Source organism: Festucalex cinctus, chromosome 2, assembly GCF_051991245.1.
Source record: "Festucalex cinctus isolate MCC-2025b chromosome 2, RoL_Fcin_1.0, whole genome shotgun sequence".
In the NCBI taxonomy this organism is placed as follows: Eukaryota; Metazoa; Chordata; class Actinopteri; order Syngnathiformes; family Syngnathidae; genus Festucalex; species Festucalex cinctus.
This window is the reverse complement of record NC_135412.1, coordinates 15,217,550-15,239,545: the sequence shown is the minus strand read 5'-3', so window position 1 is coordinate 15,239,545 and position 21,996 is coordinate 15,217,550. Positions and strand designations below refer to the sequence as shown.

Below are 21,996 nucleotides of genomic sequence, written 5' to 3'. Positions count from 1 at the left end.
CGTCAGGTCAAGTGTCTGTTTGGAATTGATGTAACAGCATCTAGTTTCAACTGGTTTTAAGTTATGTGACAGCTATGTGATGTCAGGAGCTTTGTGATGTCAATCTTTAATCCTTTACTTAGTCACAACCAATCAGATCGATTCACTGTCTGTAGTAGCTGTCTGAGATGTGTGTGTGTTTGTCGGATTATTGCTTCTGTTAACTCTGTTCCTCAGTGCACCTCCATAGCCCAAGGGGGCTTGGTGTCTCGTGATTCTCGATGCATGCTCGTTGTTTTTCGTTTAGTCAAGTTGTGTAAATAAAGAGTTAAAACCTTATTTGCGTCTGCGCTTTGGGATCCAACCTGCAGCACACGACAATCTCGGCAAAAGAGAAGCGCTCGCGATCACAGATTTAGACTGGTTTGTGAGCAATATTTGAGAAAAATTGTGATATTGTGTATGTGGCAGAAGTTTTAGATCTTTGAGTTCATTCCATAAAAAATGGAAGCAAAAATTTTTTGGGGTATATTTTTTTTTAGTATATTTGAAGAAGAAAATGCCTTAAATGACTTCCCAATGACTCACTTTTTGCTTTCCTTCCATTGAGCTTGTTTTTTTATTATTATATTTTTTTCCTTGAAATAGTACGTACGCTAGAGCTGCTATCTGGTCCTCAACGTCCGCCTGCCCAATGTTGTGGTGGAGCTGATGCAACATTCTGCAAGGTGAAAGCTACAATGAGCAGTGCATCCTACTGGACAATACACTGACATTCTTCAAACTTGAAAACAATTCGCATACCTTTGACCTCGGAACCCCGAACCCCGACCGTCGAGCCGAGCCACAATCACCTCCTCCGACCCCACCAGCACCCTGTCCCAGTCCAGACTAAACTCCTCCGTGACTGCCTGTTCACCAGGAGAGCTGCCGCTATTGGGAGAAAGCCATGTTAGCGGGTAGAGACAAAACAACGTCCTGTTAACAGCTAAAAATATCATGATAATCATTTAAAAAAAAAAAAAGGTTAATTGGGAAATTTTTTTCTAAAACCCCTTAATGGCACACTAGATTGATTAGTACAAGATCAGATAACCTCTGGCCACTAACAAAATAGTCAGTGCTAATGATTATGTGATGTGCTTAAAATAGCTATCGTATCAGATTTTAAATTAAAATATTCACAAGGCTACAATGGTAATAAAGCTCTGATATGAGACATCCCTGTTATTTTAAGTTCATTTGAGAGATGTGCAGCCTGCAGCTATGGTGGCTCGTCAGAGAGCAGGAAGGTCACAGTGGACGGTGCAGTGAATGCAAACGCGATCCTCACATGATGAGCAGAAGGCCGTAGAGGAAGGACTCGGAGAAGTCAAGAGGAAGGAGGAGCTTCACAGGCAGCTCTAGATGTGAGAGAGCGCAGCCGTGTGACTCCGTCTCGCATCGTTATAAGAACCTTTGCATGCGCATCTCATTCCTACCAAAGTTGTTATGATGGACGGTGTGGATTTGGGTCTGAACCATTCTTTTGGTGGACAGCAGCGGCCACAGAGGGAGATTGTTCTCCAGGATGAAATAGGCTGATGGAAGATGGGCATAAAAACAAAAACAGGGGACAATGAAAAAAAACAAACAATAAATTATACTTCTTAAAAAGTAGAACAAAATTGTTGCATTAATTTGCCCTTTTTTTGTCATAGAGTGCGTGATGTGTAGCTTTATCATTGACTTTGTAAGTTTGTGCATAAATTCTGTTTTTGCTGCGAGCACTCATTTTAAATAAACTATTCATAAATTGATTAACTCATTTGCTCCCAATAACGTGTAAATGCGTTTTTTAAAAAAATGTTCTACGTGTCCCAAAGACGTATTTATACGTTTTTTTTGTTTTTTTTTGTTTTGGTTTTTTTTTATGCTAGAGCATACAGAAGGCTTTGATGCAGCCTCTCAACTGCAAAGAACGGTTGCAGAAATGGTAGTTATTACACAAACGGCCAGCAGGTGGCAGCAGAGCAAAGGAGATCAACCAGGGCCATGTAGAAAAAAAGCTCAATTACTTACAATTTTGAATAGATTTGTGAAAATTCATGAAACTTAGCTCTCTTCTTATGCTAATTGCTGCAAAACGGAAACAGATAGAAACATACTTTTTTCTTCCTGATGAAAGAAGAGACTTTAATCTTTCTTTTGATAGGTTCCATCTTTTTATAGCAATAGAACACAATATTCTGTGTGCCTTGCAAAATCAGTCAAAATCCAGTAAAACAGCCGGGAGCGAACGAGACTGCTTCTGTGAAAATGGCTGGGAGTGAATGAGTTAAGAGGTGTGCCCGAATACTTTTGTCCATACAGGTCTTTGCACAAGTGGCATTCCAGTAAGTCTGGATGAATACACTCACATTCCACCTCATCCAAACTAAGAAGCAGTACCGATGGAACTCCTGGACCTGCGAGTGCCACAAGAGAAGAAAAGCAGACAAGACAAGCTAAAAGTGTCTTTGTGAACATGAAAACAGGTCACCGTCAAGACCATATTAAGAGATTTGCCTTTGCAATGCAGGATGGTGCGTTCCGAGTTGGGGCTGATGTTAGCCTCAAAGAATGTGCACCCTTCACGGAGTCCACAGGTGAGGCATTGTCGTGGAAACCCACCCAGCGTGGACACACTGGCAGAAAGCACATGCACATGTTGGAAGAAGGAAGAGCCAAATGCAATGAGAGGGTGAAATCCGTGTATAGTTACCTGTATAAATGCCTCTGTTGTGCAGATTCTTCTGTGCTCAGGAAGTATCTGAGTGGAGGACATCAGCTCATTTACACCATATAAACAGGGGTGGCCAAATCTTTTCTTGTAAAGGGCCACATACACAACGAAAGAAAACCTTCAGCTTACTTTGCCATTACATCAGTGTAATAAAGATATGTAAAAGATAGGGGTGTCAAAATTAGTGCGTTAATTTTGAGCTAGTTTAAATTAAAGTTGTTTTAACGCCACTAATTTTTTTAACGCGCAATTAATGACCACCTGTTACTTAGGAAGCCTGTACTGGAAGAATTCCAGTCGAAACGCAGCAGACACGTCCATGTCAAATTTAAGAAGTGAGAAATTTAATAATAAAAGCTTTATTGCACATTTCATTGTACATTTAGAAGGGATATAAAATTTGTGATTAATAATAAGTTAACTATTGAAGTCATGCGATTGTGATTAAAACTTTAATCACCTGACACTCCTAGTAAAAGAATGATTAAAACATACACCAACACAGTATATAGCTACACTACACAGGATGTCCCAAAAGTCAATCTCCACTTCCTTTTTTCTAATTTGTTTCAGGTGTGACTCCAACAGACCTGAATGAGGCCATCAGCATCACAACAAAACTGCAAAACAAAACCTGTCAAATGCTAATGGGCCAAACGTCTGTCCGACTGACACCCAAAACACAAACAAGGAACAGAAAGAAGGAAGTGGAAAGTGAAGACGGGGATACACCATATTTACATAAATAAATAAATAAATAACAACAGCAACAAATGATGGCAAAATTTCAAGTATTTTTGAGGCTTTTTGTAAAGATAGATCCACCCCTGTACTGAGCAGCAACAGTCACATTTCACCAGAAATGGCAAATACAGGTCTGAAGTTTGAAGTTTATTGAACATATATATATCTATATATATAGGTCCAGAAAGTAAAAATCCTGCCACAGTTTGGCTTTAGCCCCTTGTGCTAGCTAGCTAGCTAGCTCCCTAGTAGGTAAACAAGTACGCGGGGAGCTAGCTTGCTAGCACTTGGGGCTAATGCCAAACTTTGGCAGGATTTTTACTTTCTGGACTTGGATTTGCCACCTCTGCATTTCATATAGTTCATTCACATGTGTTTTTGCACTGCTCACCTCCCATCCACTCCAACCCTTTTAATAAATCAACACACCAGTGGAAAGGACAAAATTAACCACACAAATGTACTGCACTGAACTATCCCAACCAAAGCAGTGAGTGCTCCGAGGTGCAGCCACGTGTGATTGGTGGAAAACAAGGAAGTGAGAGTTTTCTTCTTGTAAAAAGTATTGTTGCAAGCTGAGTCAATTCTTAGTTTTAGTATGTGCCACGAGCTGCAAAATAAGTTAACAAATTTAAAATACGACAACTGTATCAAAATTGCTCCGGCACCATAGTTTGGATGTCACTGTTATAGACAAACACATTAACATTAGCGCTAGCCGCTAGGTCATAAAGTCACATAGGAAACATACATGACCTGCTTGTTTTCATCGTAAGACACAATTTGCGTCACCTCCCAGGCACCAGATGTTATGTGCTCAATCTCATTCTCGTTGCCTTGAAGCTAAAAAAGAAAATAGTTTATTATTTATTCTGTTTTTCAATTGTGTCCTGTTTAATTTGTGCACCTTTTTGGTGAACATGGCGATGTGGTGGAATTCACCCTGACCTCCTTGTCTCTCAGGTACAGCAAGAAAAAACCTGCTTATGTCTTTAGAAAATAGAGGCTCCTGGTTCTGTGGAGGAGGAAAAAAAACCAAACATTTTAATGGCTTTCGAGGAATGTGAGGAAATGGCAACTGTGCAGACTCACCTGCCTGGAGATCCATGTATCTGCAGAGTCCTCATGCCTCTGAAGCCCAAATTAAAGTGCAAGTTAAACATGCAACCGTGGTGAGCGCAGTGCTCTCCGAATTGTTATTGTGTTTGGCAGAAAATAAAAGCAAGCAAGGATGCTGATACAAGCGTAAAGGTATCATTTTCTAAATCTATACACCCCCCTCCCGCGGAAGTCAACGAGAGGCTAATGTGAGGCATGGAATCCTGCGAAACGTAAGCGGAATGAGAAGTACGCACCGCGAGGCAGACTCCTACGGCGGCGGCGCACACTGTCAGCACTGATGCATTCTGGGCCCGAGTAAGCCAGCGCACGGCGAGGTGCGTGTTACTGATCCACTTCACCATGGTGATGTAGAAATCCCTGCAGAGGAGCAGCCCAATGAGACTGAGGGCTTTTGTGTTTTGTGGGTGCATGAGTTTGATTCGGGTTACCTTATCTGATTGGGAGGCTGCAGCTCCACAGTGTGCGTTACCCCGAAGAGATTGACAACAGACAGCTTGACCGCAGGGTTTGCCTGACCAGCCTGATGGAACAAAAAATAAAAAAAAAATAAAAAAATTCAAATAACACCATCATGATTAACATTATTTACATAGAATAACAGGCAAAAAAACCTGCCAACTAATTATTGTAAAATTTCAGTTAAATTTCGGTAAAAAATAAATAAATAAAATACAGCATATTACTGTACTTTTTTTTACTATATATATATATATATATATATATATATATATATATATATATACATATATATACATATACACACACATACATTAGGGATGCACGATAATATCGGTGGTCAATAATTATCGGTAATTATCGACCAATTTGACATCAAACAGATAAACCAGATAATAAAGAAATTTGCCGAAAATTAGGGGCAATTATCGACCAATTCGATTTCATACAGAGTAACTAAATTTATATATACAGTAATAAAGTAAACACAATTACAGTAATATGCTACAGATTTTTACTTACTGTATTCTAAGTAACTGTAATTTATATACAGTAATTAATTGTAAAATACTTAACTAAAATATACAGTAATAAATTGTACATTTACAGTAATATGCTACAGATTTTTACAGCTGAGATAGGCGCCAGATAGACTGTAAATTCTACAGTCAATTCTTTACAGTTAACCGTAACCCTAACCCAATCAAATCAATTTAATGTTATTGTAAGTCTCTGTAACATGCATATTTGAAACATCAACACTGCAATTAAATATAGGAAAATTACAAGAAAAAACACTTAATTGGTGAAATTAAAACGCATTGCACAATATAAGTTAAATGAAAAATATCCCATCTCTATTATTAACAATGTATTTTGCTCTCACCATGGGATACGGATACTGGAGTCCTCGAGGGTAGGTGCTGCCCGTGAACTGGGCCAGGGCCATGTTGGGTACCAATGTGTCGTTGATGGTGAGGAAAGCCAGTTTCTCGCCATCAGGGGACCACCAGTGGGCCAAGTGCGAGTGCAGAATCTCCTCTGATGGCAAACATACGCCCTTGTGTTATTATCGTGTTAGTGCTTCCTTAAGACACTTTTTTATTTTTATTTTTTTTAAGTTTCCTTTGTGTGTTGTTTTGTATCCGAGTGCATTGCATCTGATCAGACAACATATAATGACTTTTAATTAGCAGTACTGAGTATAGCTTCATTTAGACAAAAGTGATTTGATGCCATTTTGTGGGGAAAAAAATGGGGGGAAAAAAGCAGTGCTTTGCCACCATCTTTGGTATTAATTGACAATTACTATATGTATCTGTTTAGTGGTGAGACAGTCATTGACTGTATTTCATGCCAATCTAAGCCTTATTGTCTGGGAGTTGTTACACTGCAAAAAAGTGTGGAGAATAAAATCACAATAACATATGCTTCAGCATTCCCACAATAAATAAAATTGTTTGCTTATCAAAAATAAATAAAAACATACACAAGAACTATACTATTAGTACGCATAAGTACTTGAATATCCGCACAAAAGAAACCTCGGATTGTCAGACAGGATGTCTTGTTGTGCCTCGTCTAGTTGTTCAGATTGACAGGTTAACGTGGGAGATGACTCACACCTTCGTAAAGCCAGTCAGCAAGCCCGTTGAAGATGACACCATCCATGCCAGAAGAGGTGATCCTCAGGGAGTTGCTCCTCACGTCCGACTGGTAGTAGATGTTGTTCTCAAAAATGTACATCTTAGATGGAAGAAGAAGAAGAGGCGCGTTAACTTCAAAACGACACTCATATAGGATTCTGCGGGAGAATATTGTGAAAAGATCTTGGGAATGCTACAAGTAAAGAAAAGTGAGGGGGAAAAACAAAAACAAAAAACATAGCCACATTGCAAAAAGAAAAAAGAAAAGAAAGAGAAAAGAAGAAGCATGCTTAAGCTTCTTGGTTTGGAGTGAGAATGTTATTCTAAAGTGTTATATTTGAATGAGTGAGCTTTTTGCAGAACATTCGGTTCAAATATAACACCTGTATCACACCTGCAAGACATAATCAAGTAATAGTATACTTGCTATTAGCGAATACTGAAATGTAAATACTTGTACAACCCCTAGCAAAAAGTATGGAATCACCAGTCTTGGACGAGCACTCACTCAGATGTTTTAATCTGTAGATCAAACTCAGATAAAAAGCATGAAACAGTCGTAAGGTCATTCCAAAGTGCAACATCTTGGCTTTCAGAAACACTAAAAGAAATGAAGAAAAAACATTGTGCTGGTCAGTAAATGTTACTTTTATAGAGCAAGTGCAGGGAAATAAATATGGAATCACTCCATTCTGAGGAAAAAAAATATGGAATCACTCCATTTTGAGCAGAAAATAAGGACACACCCAGTCAATTTCCTGTCCTTAATTGGGCACCTGCCTCAAATTACATCTGTTCGTTAGTCAGCAGTTAAAAACAGTGCAATTATCACACCTTGGAGGGCTGCTGGACCAAGTGGATTGGCAAGAATCACGGCTCCAACAAGGGAGATGTCAATGTCATGGCCTGCAAATATCCCAGATCTCAACCCAATTGAAAACCTGTGGTGGAAATGGAAAAAAATGGTCCACAGCAAAGCTCCGATCTGCAAAGATGATCTGGCAACTACAATCAAAGAGAGTTGGCACCAGATTGATGAAGAATACTGATTGTCACTCATCAAGTCCATGCCTCAGAGACTGCAAGCTGTCATACAAGCCAGAGGTGGTGCAACTAAATACTAGTGATGTGTTTTGATGTTTTTTCATTGTCTGTTTTTTCATGATTCCATATATTTTTTTTCCTCAGAATAGAGTGATTCCATATTTATTTCCCTGCACTTGCTCTATAAAAGTAACATTTACTGACCAGCACAATGTTTTTTCTTCATTTCTATTAGTGTTTCTGAAAGCCATGTTGTTGCACTTTGGAATGACCTTACGACTGTTTCATGCTTTTTATCTGAGTTTGATCTACAGAATAAAACATCTGAGTGAGTGCTCGTCCAAGACTGGTGATTCCATACTTTTTGCTAGGGGTTGTATACTTAATCCATCTTTGAAAAAAAAAAAAAAAAAGTATTGGTGCATCGCTACCAGTTGTTGTCCTTGTTTCCCCCACGCCGCACACTGCAGCACAGCATTGGACACTTCTGGAGGGTTTAGTTCCCAAACCTCCCTAAAAGCACACCGAAATATGAAGAAACACCATCGCCAGAAGGCATGATCAGGCCAAAGAGAACACACAAACCTACCGGGTGTATATGTTGTAAACGATGTAGGAAGCCTGGTAGGAATATCTGTACATCTGTAAAGAGAGGCAAATCCATCATACAACGCAAAAACTCACTTATGCAGACACACGAAGGTGACCCACATTGTGCAAGACATCATTAGAATTTACTGTCAGACCTCTACAGTATGTGTGAAGAAAAAAGAAAGCCTTATCCTTGAGGACTAGGCATAAACAAGGGCAAACAAAGCGTGAACTGTGAAACGTATCAAGAAAAAAAAATGAAATATGAATAAAACAAACAAAACACACACACTCAAAAATCAGTGCACATCTGTTGAGTGCAGGTGGTAGGATTACATTCACAGCCGGTGTGTATGTGCGAGTAGCACATTGTAATAAAAAAAACTCTTTGATTCAAGTCAATTCCAATAATGTTGACGCACAACGTGACTACAAAAGGGAAGACAAATGAAGATGCCAGAGTGATGACAATGCCCACCCGTTTGACGTCATAAGCAAAGAGCGCATATTGAAGGTCTGCCGAGAGTGAGTACTTTGCCACCTTGAAGGACACCTGATGAGTACAAAAAAAAAGTTTGACCTAATGCAAAAGCAGGTCTGTGTGCATATTTCGTAGAAATACTTCAAATACAAACAGCAGAAACGGGGAAAGCAACTCACAAAGGTCGTGTTGCTAAGCAGGACTTGCGTCTCGTTGAGGGTGAAATCAAATTTCACAACATTGTTATCTCGGTTCCTGTACACGACTTCAGAATCTGAGCAGCACAACAAGAAAAGTGTATTGTATGATTTCTTGGTAACATTAAACATGCATTCATTTCTTATCTCTGCCTGGCCTTTAAGGCATCTTGTATGTTTCCATAGTTACAGTATGCATGTGTGGCGTGTTCCTTCAAAGCAATATTTTACATGTCAAGAAAATCAGCTTAGATGCCACATTTATATTCCAAGCTATATAAAAGTGTTTTTTGGCACTAAACCTGTTGCCAATGAGAGGGCAGTGGACAGTTCCTATGGTAACATAATGATTAAGTGGTGTCCGTGATGCTGCTGACAACACAGGAAGACCTCAAAGGGCATCTTTGAGCACGCTGCCTTGTTTATTCTTTGTCCTTTATTTTTGAAGGTCATACTTATCCCTCTCTCCTAACTCATAATGTCTTTAAATGTTGAGGTGAATGTAGAATTCCCTAAACCGTAGTCACAGACTGTTTGTTGAAGAGTCTGTTGTTGACTGTTTGCAGTTTGAAGTGCAAATAATTTGAAAAGAAGCCTCCAAGCTGCTGAAAATATGAAGGAATGTATAATCCAGCGTTAGCACATTGTGGTGTATTTTTTTCATTTTTTTCTTTCATTTAGCTCAAAAGCAATTTTATTGTACAGTATGTCTAAAATTCCTTCTAATGTTCCAGAGGAACATAAACAGTCAGGATATTTTTGGGCAAGTTATGATATTGTGACAAAAGGCAGCATATTGTAAAGTCAGTAAATTCTGTATAACTCAACATGTTGATGCCGGTAAAGGTACAAGAGTTCACAGGTGTATAACATCACATTTGCAGTGTCTAAGGTTACAATTGTTGTGTATTTTTCTTTGAAATCTCCGTAACCTTGTGCTAGCTAAAAAAAGCTAAATCTCTTTTTAAAAACAAGGTGCCTTAGGATTTGTTGATACCAACAGATACAAACAGACTCCATTTAGGACAAAGAAGAGGACACCATCAGTGGACGCCTATATCAGGCATCTTCATGCCTGCAGTGCATTAGACTATATACTGTACAATACTGTCTGAGGAAAATTAATTCTTCCTGCAGGGGAACTCGTGCTTTTGACAGTGTGAGACAATAAAGCTCTATGTACTCAACTTTGCCAGACTCCAATGTTTATTCTTAACTTTGAGATTCCACTCAAGAGACCGACAACTATTTTAATACAGAAAGACGAGATGAAAAGTCGAGGTGAAGGTGTTGATCTTTCAGTCAATGCGACACTCAGCCTCCAGCTGGTCTTTCACGAGGTTTCGGCTCTCAGATTTTCACCCACATCACAATCCCGCTGACAGAATCAAATTGAAGAATTGGGACTGTTTTTTTTTTTTTTTTTTTTGTAAAGATGCTAATCTGTTTCCGGATTACTGTCCATGTATCCTATCACTGATTAATTTGACATCTCACCGCGTTTAAAGAGAATCAGTTGATTTAATATTGCTTGTTCCAGACTAGTTGGCTCAATTGATTTGTGTTTCTGATGTCAGAGGTGTCAAATCCAGATCCAGAAAGTTAAAGCCCTGCCACAGTTTTGTCACACCGCGGTGAGGTTGTCCTATCTAGGGTTTTTCTTTCTTGTTATTTCCTGTTTTATTTTGAAGATCCTGACTCTCCTCTCGTTTCAAGTCACTTGCCCTTCCTCATGTGGTATCAGTGTCAACCCTGATTCCTGATTGTGTCCACCTGTTTCCCATTACCCTCATGTGTTAAATAGTCTGCGTCTCCCGTATCTTGTGCCAAAGTGTTTCGTCTTGATCACCCAAGCCCAGCCACAGCCTTGCTATTGTTTGTCTCGTGTGAGAAACTTTTGTTTGTACTTTTCATAGCCACAGCTTAGTAGTGATGGCAAAATGAAGCCCCGTAAAGCAGTGAAGCCCTGCAGTGAAATGCTTCACACACACATAGGGGCTTCAAGATGATTCATTTCCTCGACTACGCCATCATGTGGACAGAAAAATGTATAACATGCTTGGTGCATGCAATAAAATGGTGGGGTGTAAATCATGCTCTAAATACAAAAGAATATATATTTGAAGAGTGTTTTAACATGAATTGTTCTGTGTTACTTTGTCTATGTTTGTGCTTATGCAACAAGTGAAAATGTGAAATAAGGAGGTAAAATAAAGTGCTTATTCATTTTTATTTAAAAACTATTTTTTTCCGAAGTTTTTGGACTCAGGCGGTTTCTTTTTTTTTTTTTTTTGCAGAGAATTTCACCTGCTTTGGAAAAAAACTCTTTCACATGGTACTGATGAAGCAGGGGTGCATCGATATGAGATAGCAAGTTTGTATAGAATTGGACGCGTATATTTCTGTGATTCCCTGTGCTGAAGGGGACTTTCAACTGTGAACAGAAAAATGTGAATTTTATGTGTTGTCACATTTTATTTTATTTTATTATTGGAATCTGTTAAAATAGTACCGTAATTACAGTGCATTACCTTCTGAGGTGAGATCTGCTCAAAGTGCTCCTAAACAAGGGAAAATCTCTTTCTTGCTGGTTCCATCGCAAAAAGAAGCTCGTCAAATCGAATGCCAAAAGCAAAAAAAGTAGCGCAATAAGGGACCCGAAAACACAAAAAGTGAAGGGGAATCCATAGCGTTTCTTTGCCGCTTTTATTTCGAACTACACTCAAACCTAGCGAATCATTTCCTGAATCAGTCACGTGGTACACCTGCTTCGTGGGGCTTCAAACGTCACCACGTACGTCATCAACACACGCATTGACACGCCGTTCATGAACCACTCATCTGCATTACTCGGCACACGCTTCAGGGATTCGACCCGAGAAGCACATCACTACAGCTTAGTCTTTTGTTGTAGTTTAGATATCCTCCCTTTTGGAGTGCCCTTAGTTTTCCTTTTCATAGCCCTTATTTTTGTTTTCCCCTCAGAGTGAGGTGGTTTTTTGTTAAACATCTGCCTTGGTGGCCTAACTTTCTGCACCTGAGTCCTCGATTTTTGCCATAGCCTGACAAGTTTGGCTTTAGCCCCAGATGCTGGCTAACTAGCTAGCTAGCTAGCTAGCTAGCTCCCTAGCAGGTAAACTAGCACCTTAGGAGCTAGCTAGGTAGCATCTTGGGCTAAAACTAAACTGGCAGGGCTTTTACTTTCTGGACCTGGATTTGACACCTGTGTTTATTTGTGAACATCTATTCGTTTATCCATCTTCTCCACCGCTTTTCCTCATTACGGACCTTGGGTGAGCTGGAGCCAGTCCCAGCTGACTTTGAGGTGTGATACACCCTTGACTGGTCGTCGGCCAATCACAGGATACGGCATACACAACCATCCACTTAGGTGGAATGTGCTCTGTTCAGCGTGAAATAAGATTTGCTTGAATATTTTTGTCATGGTTAGTAATGCTGAAATATTACAACTTGTTGGTATTCAACCTTTGATTGGCATGCACAAGCTTCAATGAGCACTCCACCACAGCTTAATTTCTCTAAAGGGGCCTGGAAGGGATTTGTATAATCAGAAGGGTTGCAAACTTCTTTTTGAAGTGTCTTCGGGTATCTTGTGCTCATGTTTGTCTACACATCTTGAAGATATCGCTTGGAAGCAAAAGCAGTAGCAGCTGAGTTTAAATGTAACAACTACAACACTTTGAAGACACAACGATTGCCATCACATCCCTGCATCTTGTGACTGCATCATCCATCTCAACCAGCAAGTAAAACAACCGCCATCCTCAATGGCAGAAGTGGGTAATCCAGGTCCAGAAAGTAAAAACCCTGCCACAGTTTGGCTTTAGTCACAGGTGCATCTAATCAACCAGCAGGTAAACGAGTTACTTATCAATCGGTCAAGTAGAGCCTCCTGTGACTAAAGCCAAACTGTGGCAGGGTTTTTACTTTCTGGACCTGGATTACCCACCTCTGCTCAATGGACAAAAAAATTTCAATATTATCTTTCTGCAGCGCAAGTTAGCAGAACATCTGCCTCTGTGTTTCTAAATCTTCATCAGGGACACGTCGTATTGATCTTTTCTTTGGACAGATCGTCGATAGGATGATAAAACACAGCTGCATTTTCTGTATAATCAAACATTCATTGTGGCCTTCTCTCATTCAGTGCAATGGACTTTAGTGTACACTTGGGGTTGCATGATGGCTTAAAATGTACATTTACAGATGTATAGAGACAGTTAGGAAGTGAGTGGGACTGCAAGAGGCCTCATTGGTACCAAGTTATTCGCCCTTGAATGGATCCATACTCAATCAGCTTGACTGATTGAAATGAGATCAACAAATGTTTTGCTCATGAAGTATTTCTTTGTAGATCTAATAACTGAATATGGTAAAACCTGCCCTTCAAACTGTGTCCTTGTTTGGAGAAAAGATTAGTTGAGTTAATTCCAGCACGAGATGCCTACAATCTGTCTTGTGTTGTGTGAACTAAAAGCAGCAGCCATGACGAATGCCTTTAATTAAAACAATCAGTCACCTGCAGAGACGACGTACAAAGCGAAGCCTCCAGCAAGTGAATGTGTGTCAATGAACATTTTTTTTTTTTTTACATTTTAACACTGTTATCATCAGCGCTTCTCACTGCAGTGTTTAGGTTGCTGCCTCCAAAATATTCAACAGACTAACAATGATTCTATATCGATGTACACGACAAATACATTAATAAACACATAATTAAGGAAAATATATTGCTTCAAGTATGGTGTTAAAATCATGCAAAACCCCGTAAACACAAAAAACGTGATCTACGAACACAAAATGTGATCTACGCACACAAAACGTGATCTACACACACAAAGAAGCATTATATCTTTCAAGTGCAAAAGAACTCTCTCTATACAGCGCTGATTCAACAGCGCCCCCTGCTGTAAAGTTCACTGGCTTTGCGCGTGTGGATCTTGGGTTTTCAGCACGTAGAACTGCTCAGCAGAATATCACTACCAAAAGTCACGTGACTTTTATCCGTAGTTGTACAAGTAGAACTGCTTTTTATGTAGGCAAAAAAATGTTTTGCACTTGAAAGATATAATGCTTCTTTGTGTGTGTAGATCACGTTTTGTGTACGTTGATTCACGTTTTGTGTACGTACATCACGTTTTGTGTACGTAGGTCACGTTTTGTGTACGTAGAATCAGGTTTTGTGTACGTAGATCAGGTTTTGTGTACGTAGATCACGTTTTGTGTACGTAGATTACACTTTTTGTGTACGCAAATCAGGTTTTGTGTACGCAAATCAGGTTTTGTGTATGTAGATCACGTTTTGTGTACGTAGATCAAGTTTTGTGTACGTAGATCACACGTTTTGTGTTTATGGGGTTTTGGCATGATTCTAACTCCATACTCAAGCAGGTGTGCCTAATATTGTGGCCATTAAAAGCTGAGATATCAGGTGAGGTCAACTAGTCCAAACCTTTTGTTTCAGAGGTAGATTTTTATCTTCCCGCTCACAAGTTATGGCTCCCAGTATGTTGAGTTGAAGATATTTTTATTCCAAGAAAAACAGATTTTTACACTATATGGCATGTAGTGGAAAATGAGGCAGACTTTTAGAATTCTCTTCCACTTTATACTCTAGCTTTGCAGACATAAAAGATAATGGGGAGGTTAGAAAAAAAAGATGTAAAACGCTTGACTATCTTACGTCTTGAAATATATTGTATGAGATTATGTGAAATGCCTGATTTTCTCTCTTTATGTGCCGAGTCTCAACAATCATTTAAGATTTGATGATCTTTATGTGTGACCATGGGATCCTAATTAGCCCCATTTGCAGGCAGACTTGTATCATTAGAGCACAATTCCCTAATGGCATTTAGCATGTAGAATTTTCTCTTGAGTGCTCACCACTTATCCATGTGACTTCTGGGTCGTGCACGGTGAACTCTGAAGAGTACAGATCGTCTACAGTCAGTGCAGACTTGATGCTCCCTGGGAGATCGGCTAGAGAAAGGGAAAAGAAAAAAAAAAGACCTATAGAGTTAGCAAAATATGTGAAATGTAAAAGATCGGAATGTTTCCAATGGGAAGTAATGTGAATTATGTGATTAATATCCATGTCAATTTTAGGGCTATTCAATATAAATCCCCATCTAAAAACAAATAGATACATAATATATCAACATTTTATAGTCAAATTTGACTTTCTCTTTTAACATGTCCGTTTCAAGCTTTTAGTCTTTCATATCATATTCCATTGGCATTTCTGGTATGTGTCGGTATTTACCAGGTGTGAGGACGACCACAGACATGGTGATGAGCGAGCAGACGGCCACAATCACCAGCAGAGAGATGGCGATGCCCTTCCAGTTCCTTTGCGGGGTGCTGATGTCCACAAACTCCTGTAGACAAGGACACATGCAACACAACACACTCATAAAAACTTCAGATTTCTGTGTCTAAGTATAGGGTGTCAAAATTCTACACATTTTCAAAGTTGTATTCATGGTAATTTATGCTAATTAAACCAGAACTTTACAAAATTATAAATGAAGATAAATGGGAAAATGTGTTTGAGCAAAAACCCGACTAAAACAGCTCTATATATGAAATTTTGTTGGTATTTTTTGGTGCATTATAGCTATATTATTATAGCATTATCAAGGGGGTGGATATTTTTAGAATCGATTAATTTATGGATTATACAATTGATTAATCGACTAATCGTATTTATTTTAATTTTGCATTAAAGTGTACAGTATTACAAAAGCATTTTTGCCCTGATTACTGTTTATTAACCAGTGATTGGTGGTTATTTTGTACTTCATAATTGTATAGCGATTAAAAAAAAAAGGTCGGATCGATGCTGTACTATGTTACAGATTCGGTCATTGTTTTCCAAATTAAAAAAAGACGTTTGCAAATGTCTTATTTTGATTAAATTAAACACAGATGATAATTAGCCTTCTTTCATGAAGGACTAAGGTAATCAGTGAAAAATTACTGTTGATATGCTAAAATCAGAGGATTTGGACAATTTTAAATGAAAAAAAAAGGATCCAAACAATTAATTAATTATTTAAAATACTTGTTAATTATTTTGATAATCAATTACTTTAATCCATTAATTTGACAGCTCTTGTAATATTTAACTCACCAGTCATTTTTGTTCTTCAATAAAAGAATGGATAGTTCATAAAATATTGAAATCTTGATAAAGTTATAGTTACAAAAAAAGCTGCTGAACGTAATGCTTTTGAATTGTACACACTAAGTTTAGGAGACAGTTTTTGTAGCACCTGTAGAAGAGTAAAAGAATGACTTTTGTATATACATATATTGTCCTATTTGTGTATGTTGGGTCACTTTGAGATAAGACACCAAATTGCAGATGAAAGAATAATCATTGGGGTATTTTTATAGCTATAAAATATCAAAACGTCGACGAGCATTCATGTGTCCGTCTGTATCACACATACAGCCAGCGAGGTGGAAAGTAGAGCATTTTAATTAATGGGGCAGACACACACAGCAGAGTGTTCCTCACACACCACTGAACCACAGACCGCTCTCTGACTATTAGTTCAAGTTCTATGATCCGGTTCTCAATGTGTGCGCTGTGTGAAAGTCTTCAGAGACACACTTCGCTGCTGTTATCGCACTCACTTAAGCTGACTGCAAAAGCGAGAGAAGTGTGCGAAAGAGTCTGCCAGCCGCAAAAGAAGAAGACAAGAACCTGATTTTAGCTTTCACTATACCAATTTTCAATATCGCTTGTCCTCATTCGGGTCACAGGTGAACTGGAGCCTATCATGGATGACTTTGTGCAAGAAGCCGGGTTACACCATAGATAGATTGGTCGGCAGTCATTTGAGAAGGATTTATTGCAAGGTGCGTGACACAGGACAAACAGACCAGCAAAGTTGGAAAATTCCAAGACATTTCGACATTGGAAGCTTTCCATGTGAATTAATTGTCTTTTTCAGGGGGATAGATGTGGTGGTGGTCACGTGACGGGTGCATGTGATCACCTTACAGCGTAAGGGAATGACTTGGCAATTATTACTCAAAAAATCCACCGTAACAAATTGCTCTAAAAACCGTTAGAAATATGAAATCTACATAATACTCATGAACACACTAAAGATTTGGAGTGGATGTATTTATTTTCAAAATCAGTGAGGAAAAAAATAATTAGTCAATTTTTAGGCAGTTTTTTTTTTTTTTTTTTTTTTAAATAATAATAATTCTGGCCAAAAAAAAACGTGTTTTTTTTTGTTTGTTTGTTTTTTTTGGGGGGAGGGGTTTGTTTTGTTTTATTTTTTATGACAGATGTTGATGGCGGACTTTTTTTTCCCCTTGCTTTTCAAAAAGTTACAAAACTAACTGTTACACTAAAGTGGCAGGACAACTCTATTCACAATCTCACCAAAAAATATGCAAATTAGGCAAAATTATTGCCACTGTGATGAGTTGGAGATTTTTTTTTTTTTAAGGTTTTGCCCAAGACCCCTACTCTAAATTGTTTCCCGTCACAATGCAGCACACACTTAATGTAAATCTCAATTTTCCCTTCTTGCAATCAACACAGAAGTGCAAGTTTACTTTTTTTTTTTTTTTTTTTTTTTTTTCAGAAAAAGGTATTGACACCAAGATAAAGATTGGAAGCACATCAAGATGAAAATGTCTTTCAGTTCGTGTATGCCTGAAACTCATGAGGCCACTTGACACAGGGCCCGGAACAATTTCTATGGGATTTTACTTGCCTTTTTTTTTTTTTTTTTTTTTTTAAAGGAATTTCAACGCCACAGTGCTCACAACAACAGTATAGGTTACAATTTTTACGCAACAGTCCCATAATTATTATAACCCATAGTAATATTCTGACAGTTTGAAAATAAACACTTTGCTTACACATGCACAACTACCTTTAAATAATGATTCAATTAACAAAAAAGTCAAATATAAATTGTGCCTAAAATGTTCGAAAATCAGTTTTAATAGAGAAACACAAATTTAAAAGTTCAATACAATTGAACTGCTCGAAGGCAGTGATTGTTCTTTGAACTTCAACTAACCTGTCATGTTTTTGGGTGCATGGGAGTGAGCACAAACACACGGATAACATGCAATATGCGCCGCCCTGATTTTAAACTACAATCTACAATTGAATGAATCAAGAAAATTGAGTGCAAAGCTTCCTGAATGAGCATGTGTGAAAATCTGAGGGACTCTGCTCACTGGCGCTCACAACCGGAATGTGCAATTTTCATGCAAAACGTTCACAAAGAAACCGTAGGTACTATTAATTAACCATTATTCATCCTCTTGGTACGCCCTAAAAAGTCACACGTCAGTCTCTGCCGATGTTTTCAACAGGTCTCTGAGACAACACAAAGAAGTTGACATTATTTACTGTGTTGTTGCTGCTATTGCGTATAGACCTTCTGTATGAGCGCATACTATAATAATAATAATGATGCTTTAGCGCACCCAACTCCTCCTGTTCGTGACTTAATCTCCATTTATGTAACACGTCATACAGTGAGAGATTACACATTTTCAATTGTCGCACCTGCTCACATTCAACAACCGGAGGCAATCATCCAAATGGGGAGCTCGGGAACGGGAAGATACGTCACAACTCAATGCAAAGAGAAGAGGATGTTCACAATAAGCATCCAACACATGTTTAACAACATCACAATAGACAGAGCCAGTAACCAGACAAACGTTGCACCTTAATTGTCTCGTCGGGGAATGCGCACAACACAAGCCCTCGGATCATTGCTGTAAGTTGATGAGAGTGTTTTGAATGTACCTCATCTTGCTGATCCTCTTTTGATTTCTTCTTGCTCGGATCCTTCGAGGCTGTCATTGCACCGAGTTCTCCTTAGCCCAAATTCAGCACCGAATCCTCCCGGTAATAACATCCAAACCTGCCTGGGAGTCGATTTAACGGTTGTATCAAGGTAGCGGTTTTACTTACGAGCATCACTTCCGGATTTTGCTACCAAAATAAAGGTCTGCAATGTAGTATTTCAAATTTTATTTCCGTGGACGTGGAAAATACTGTACATCACTGGCCCAGAATCGTTGTTGGTAATTATCCAGTAGATGTTTTTTCACATAAATATTTCTGAAGTTAATAAAATAAAACAACTTTTTTTTATTATTTTATTTTTATTTTTATTTTGTGAGACAGACTCAGTTATATCAAGTTTGTCAATGTTTTCTGAGAACTTTATATATATATATATATATATATATATATATATATATATATATATATATATATATATATATATATATTGCCACAAGTAATATATTTTTGTGGATCTGTCCATGCCAAGGGACAGGGAATACAATTATACCTTCCTCCACTACAATAGATGCAGAAGATACACATAACCTATATCCACTTGTTGCCATTAATATGACAAAATGAGTCCGGGCTTCCTTTGAGTAAAACAGCTTTAATTAAACAAGGTTAGTTTTCACACTAAGTTCATTTGTGAATACATTCAGATGGGACTATCATGAATTCATTTTCTGACATTTTTGTTTGGCTTTTCTACTTGGCTCATTAAAGTTTGTAAAATACTGGATTGAATGGCGTGATGAATGGATTTGTAACAAAACATAAACGGACGACTGAATGCCAATCTAAGATATCCTATTGGCCCTTGAATGCTAGGAACCAATGGCAGGACAGCTTTTTCATGTTGAGGGAAAAAAACCTTAGGTATCAGTATGGTATCGGTATCGGCCGATACTGCAAAGCTGGGTATCGGAATCGGTATCGGGAGCCAAAAAATGGTATCGGAACAACAACATTAGTGAAAACCAATGTGAAATATGAATTCTGAAGTACTCAACCAAAGAAAAGAAAAATACTGCAAGGCAGAGATAGATGCCTTAAGCATACTGAAATAGAGACTTAATCGTCTTTTTTCATGACCACAGGTAAATGATGATAGTGCCCTCTCATACTAATTCAATTGATTTGATTTTCCTCGCTAGCGCGAGGAAATTTCAAGGAACTTTTATTTCTGGGATCATGATGCATTTAGTCTTTTCTAGGCCTCGCAGGACTAGATGCGAAATATTTGGTGTTACAGACAAAGCCCTTGGGACGCATGCACACGCTGCGCAGGAAGACTAAAAATAAGACAAGGGAGGGAAAATAGCATAAAGACAGATGAATGCTTTTGCTGTTGGTATGTCACTTCAAAACCTGAAATTGCTGTAAACCTGAACATTCCTTTGTACTGACCATTCTTTTTATTTTCTGCAAGTGAATGGTCTAAAATGATGATATTTGAATTTGGAATTTGGATGTTACACTATAAGTAGCTTATTGAATAAAACAAAAACCTATAAATGTGTATCTTCAGTGGATTTAAAAAAGTCAACACAGACCTGACAAATGCCAGGTTTTTGATTACAAAAAAATAAAATAAAATAGTTGAACATAAATCATTTCAAACCTTTTTACACCATTCATGTGATTTATAACCTGTAAAAGAAGGGAAGTAAAAATAATTGAAATAATGTGGTTGCACAAGTCTGCACACCCTTTTAAAACAGGGATGTGGGTTGTTTTCACAATTAGCTAAGCACATTATGAGTCATGTTAAATGGGACTTAATACACGCCTGTCACCATTTAACTCATTTGCTCCCAAAAACGTATTCTATTTGAAATGTGTTAAGTGTCCCAAAGACGTACTTATATGTTCTATATATATATATATATATATATATATATATATATATATATATATATATATATATATTAGGCTAGAGCATGCAGAAGGCTATTATGCAGCCTCTCAACTGCAGAGAACAGGTGAAAAAAATGGTAGTAATTACAAAAAACGGCCAGCAGGTGGCAGCAGAGTATAAGAGATCAACCAGGGCCATGATGAAAACAAGCTGTTGCTTCAGTGAAAATGGCTGCGAGTGAATGAGTTAGTTAAATTAAATATTTGATCTTCTAGTAGACTTTTCCTAATTGTATTTTATTTTTATTTATTTTCTTATATTTTTTCTTATTATTTTTTTTATTCAAAGTAGAAGCCTAAGGTTTTGTGATCACAATAACTGCTATTTTAAACTATTTATAATTGCTATCATCTTGTCTGAGGAAATATAAGTTGTTCTTTTGGTGAGGAGCAGTTTTGTTTTTGTGCCAAATATACCTCTTGGAAATATGGCCAAAAAGTTCAATCTTGGTTAGTTGGCTCATAATAAAATATTTTCCCAAAGGTCTTATAGGAGATTTTTTTTTTTAATGAAACCAAGGTTGAACGTTTTGGCCAAAAATCTAAAAGATATCTTTGGCACAAACACAACACTGTTCATCATACCAAAAAAAAAAAAAAAAGCGAAGCATGATGATGGCAGCTACTTCTCCTGGACCATGGTTGCTGTAATGACATGACTGCAACTGTTTCTGACTCATACCACCCTAACCCCACTATTTGTATTGTAATTGAGTCACAAATCAATGTGTGTCAGCATCATGGGGATATATGCAGCTGGCGAGGCTCATTTAAAGCCAAGCTGGGTCTCATCGCTGCAGCTCACTGACAGCTCAACTAGAGCATCAAGAGAGGAAGAGGAGGATGAGTGAGGGAGCAAAAAGGGGGTAAATGGCCACACATTAAAGTCTCAGAAAAAAAAAAGAGGATAGATTAGAGTTGGTGGAGAAGAAATAAACACACATGAGGGAGAAGGAAGAAATGCATGTAAAGATTCATGATGATCCATTTCGCATGTTCCTATGTTAGGAACGTGAACATGAACAAAATAGCAACAGGATTCTTAAATGTAGTAAAACTTCCCTCATCAAACCCATGAGGGATTTACTCCTGCCATCTAATAATGGATGGGTTTCTGCCTGGGATGGCAGGTGAATGTAATTAACCTGCGGGCAGGATAGAGACCCACGGGACTCACAGCTAAAGGC

General features: G+C 38.2%; 1 protein-coding gene across 4 annotated transcripts in view; it reads right to left on the bottom strand.

Moving 5' to 3' along the window:
• The window catches only part of LOC144013854 (inactive dipeptidyl peptidase 10-like), a 31,777-nt gene that overhangs the window by 4,332 nt on the left and 5,449 nt on the right, over positions 1-21,996 (bottom strand). For 3 of the 4 annotated variants that reach the window (XR_013282351.1, XM_077513161.1, XM_077513163.1), the window contains exons 2-21: positions 15,311-15,425; positions 14,932-15,027; positions 9,007-9,101; positions 8,825-8,899; positions 8,345-8,397; positions 8,187-8,268; positions 6,691-6,811; positions 5,952-6,106; positions 5,038-5,129; positions 4,843-4,966; positions 4,580-4,618; positions 4,395-4,502; positions 4,239-4,330; positions 2,723-2,770; positions 2,527-2,645; positions 2,379-2,426; positions 1,461-1,559; positions 1,313-1,382; positions 784-912; positions 635-700 (exon numbers count right to left, since the gene is read on the bottom strand). Coding sequence is in view for 3 of the 4 variants with exons in the window: in XM_077513161.1 (XP_077369287.1) it covers positions 635-700; positions 784-912; positions 1,313-1,382; positions 1,461-1,559; positions 2,379-2,426; positions 2,527-2,645; positions 2,723-2,770; positions 4,239-4,330; positions 4,395-4,502; positions 4,580-4,618; positions 4,843-4,966; positions 5,038-5,129; positions 5,952-6,106; positions 6,691-6,811; positions 8,187-8,268; positions 8,345-8,397; positions 8,825-8,899; positions 9,007-9,101; positions 14,932-15,027; positions 15,311-15,425 (1,826 nt within the window). In the remaining variant the exon portion in view is untranslated. Of the gene's footprint in view, positions 1-634; positions 701-783; positions 913-1,312; positions 1,383-1,460; positions 1,560-2,378; positions 2,427-2,526; positions 2,646-2,722; positions 2,771-4,238; positions 4,331-4,394; positions 4,503-4,579; positions 4,619-4,842; positions 4,967-5,037; positions 5,130-5,951; positions 6,107-6,690; positions 6,812-8,186; positions 8,269-8,344; positions 8,398-8,824; positions 8,900-9,006; positions 9,102-14,931; positions 15,028-15,310; positions 15,426-18,844; positions 19,007-21,996 lie in introns of those variants that run through there. The other variant, XM_077513162.1, reaches the window with a different exon arrangement.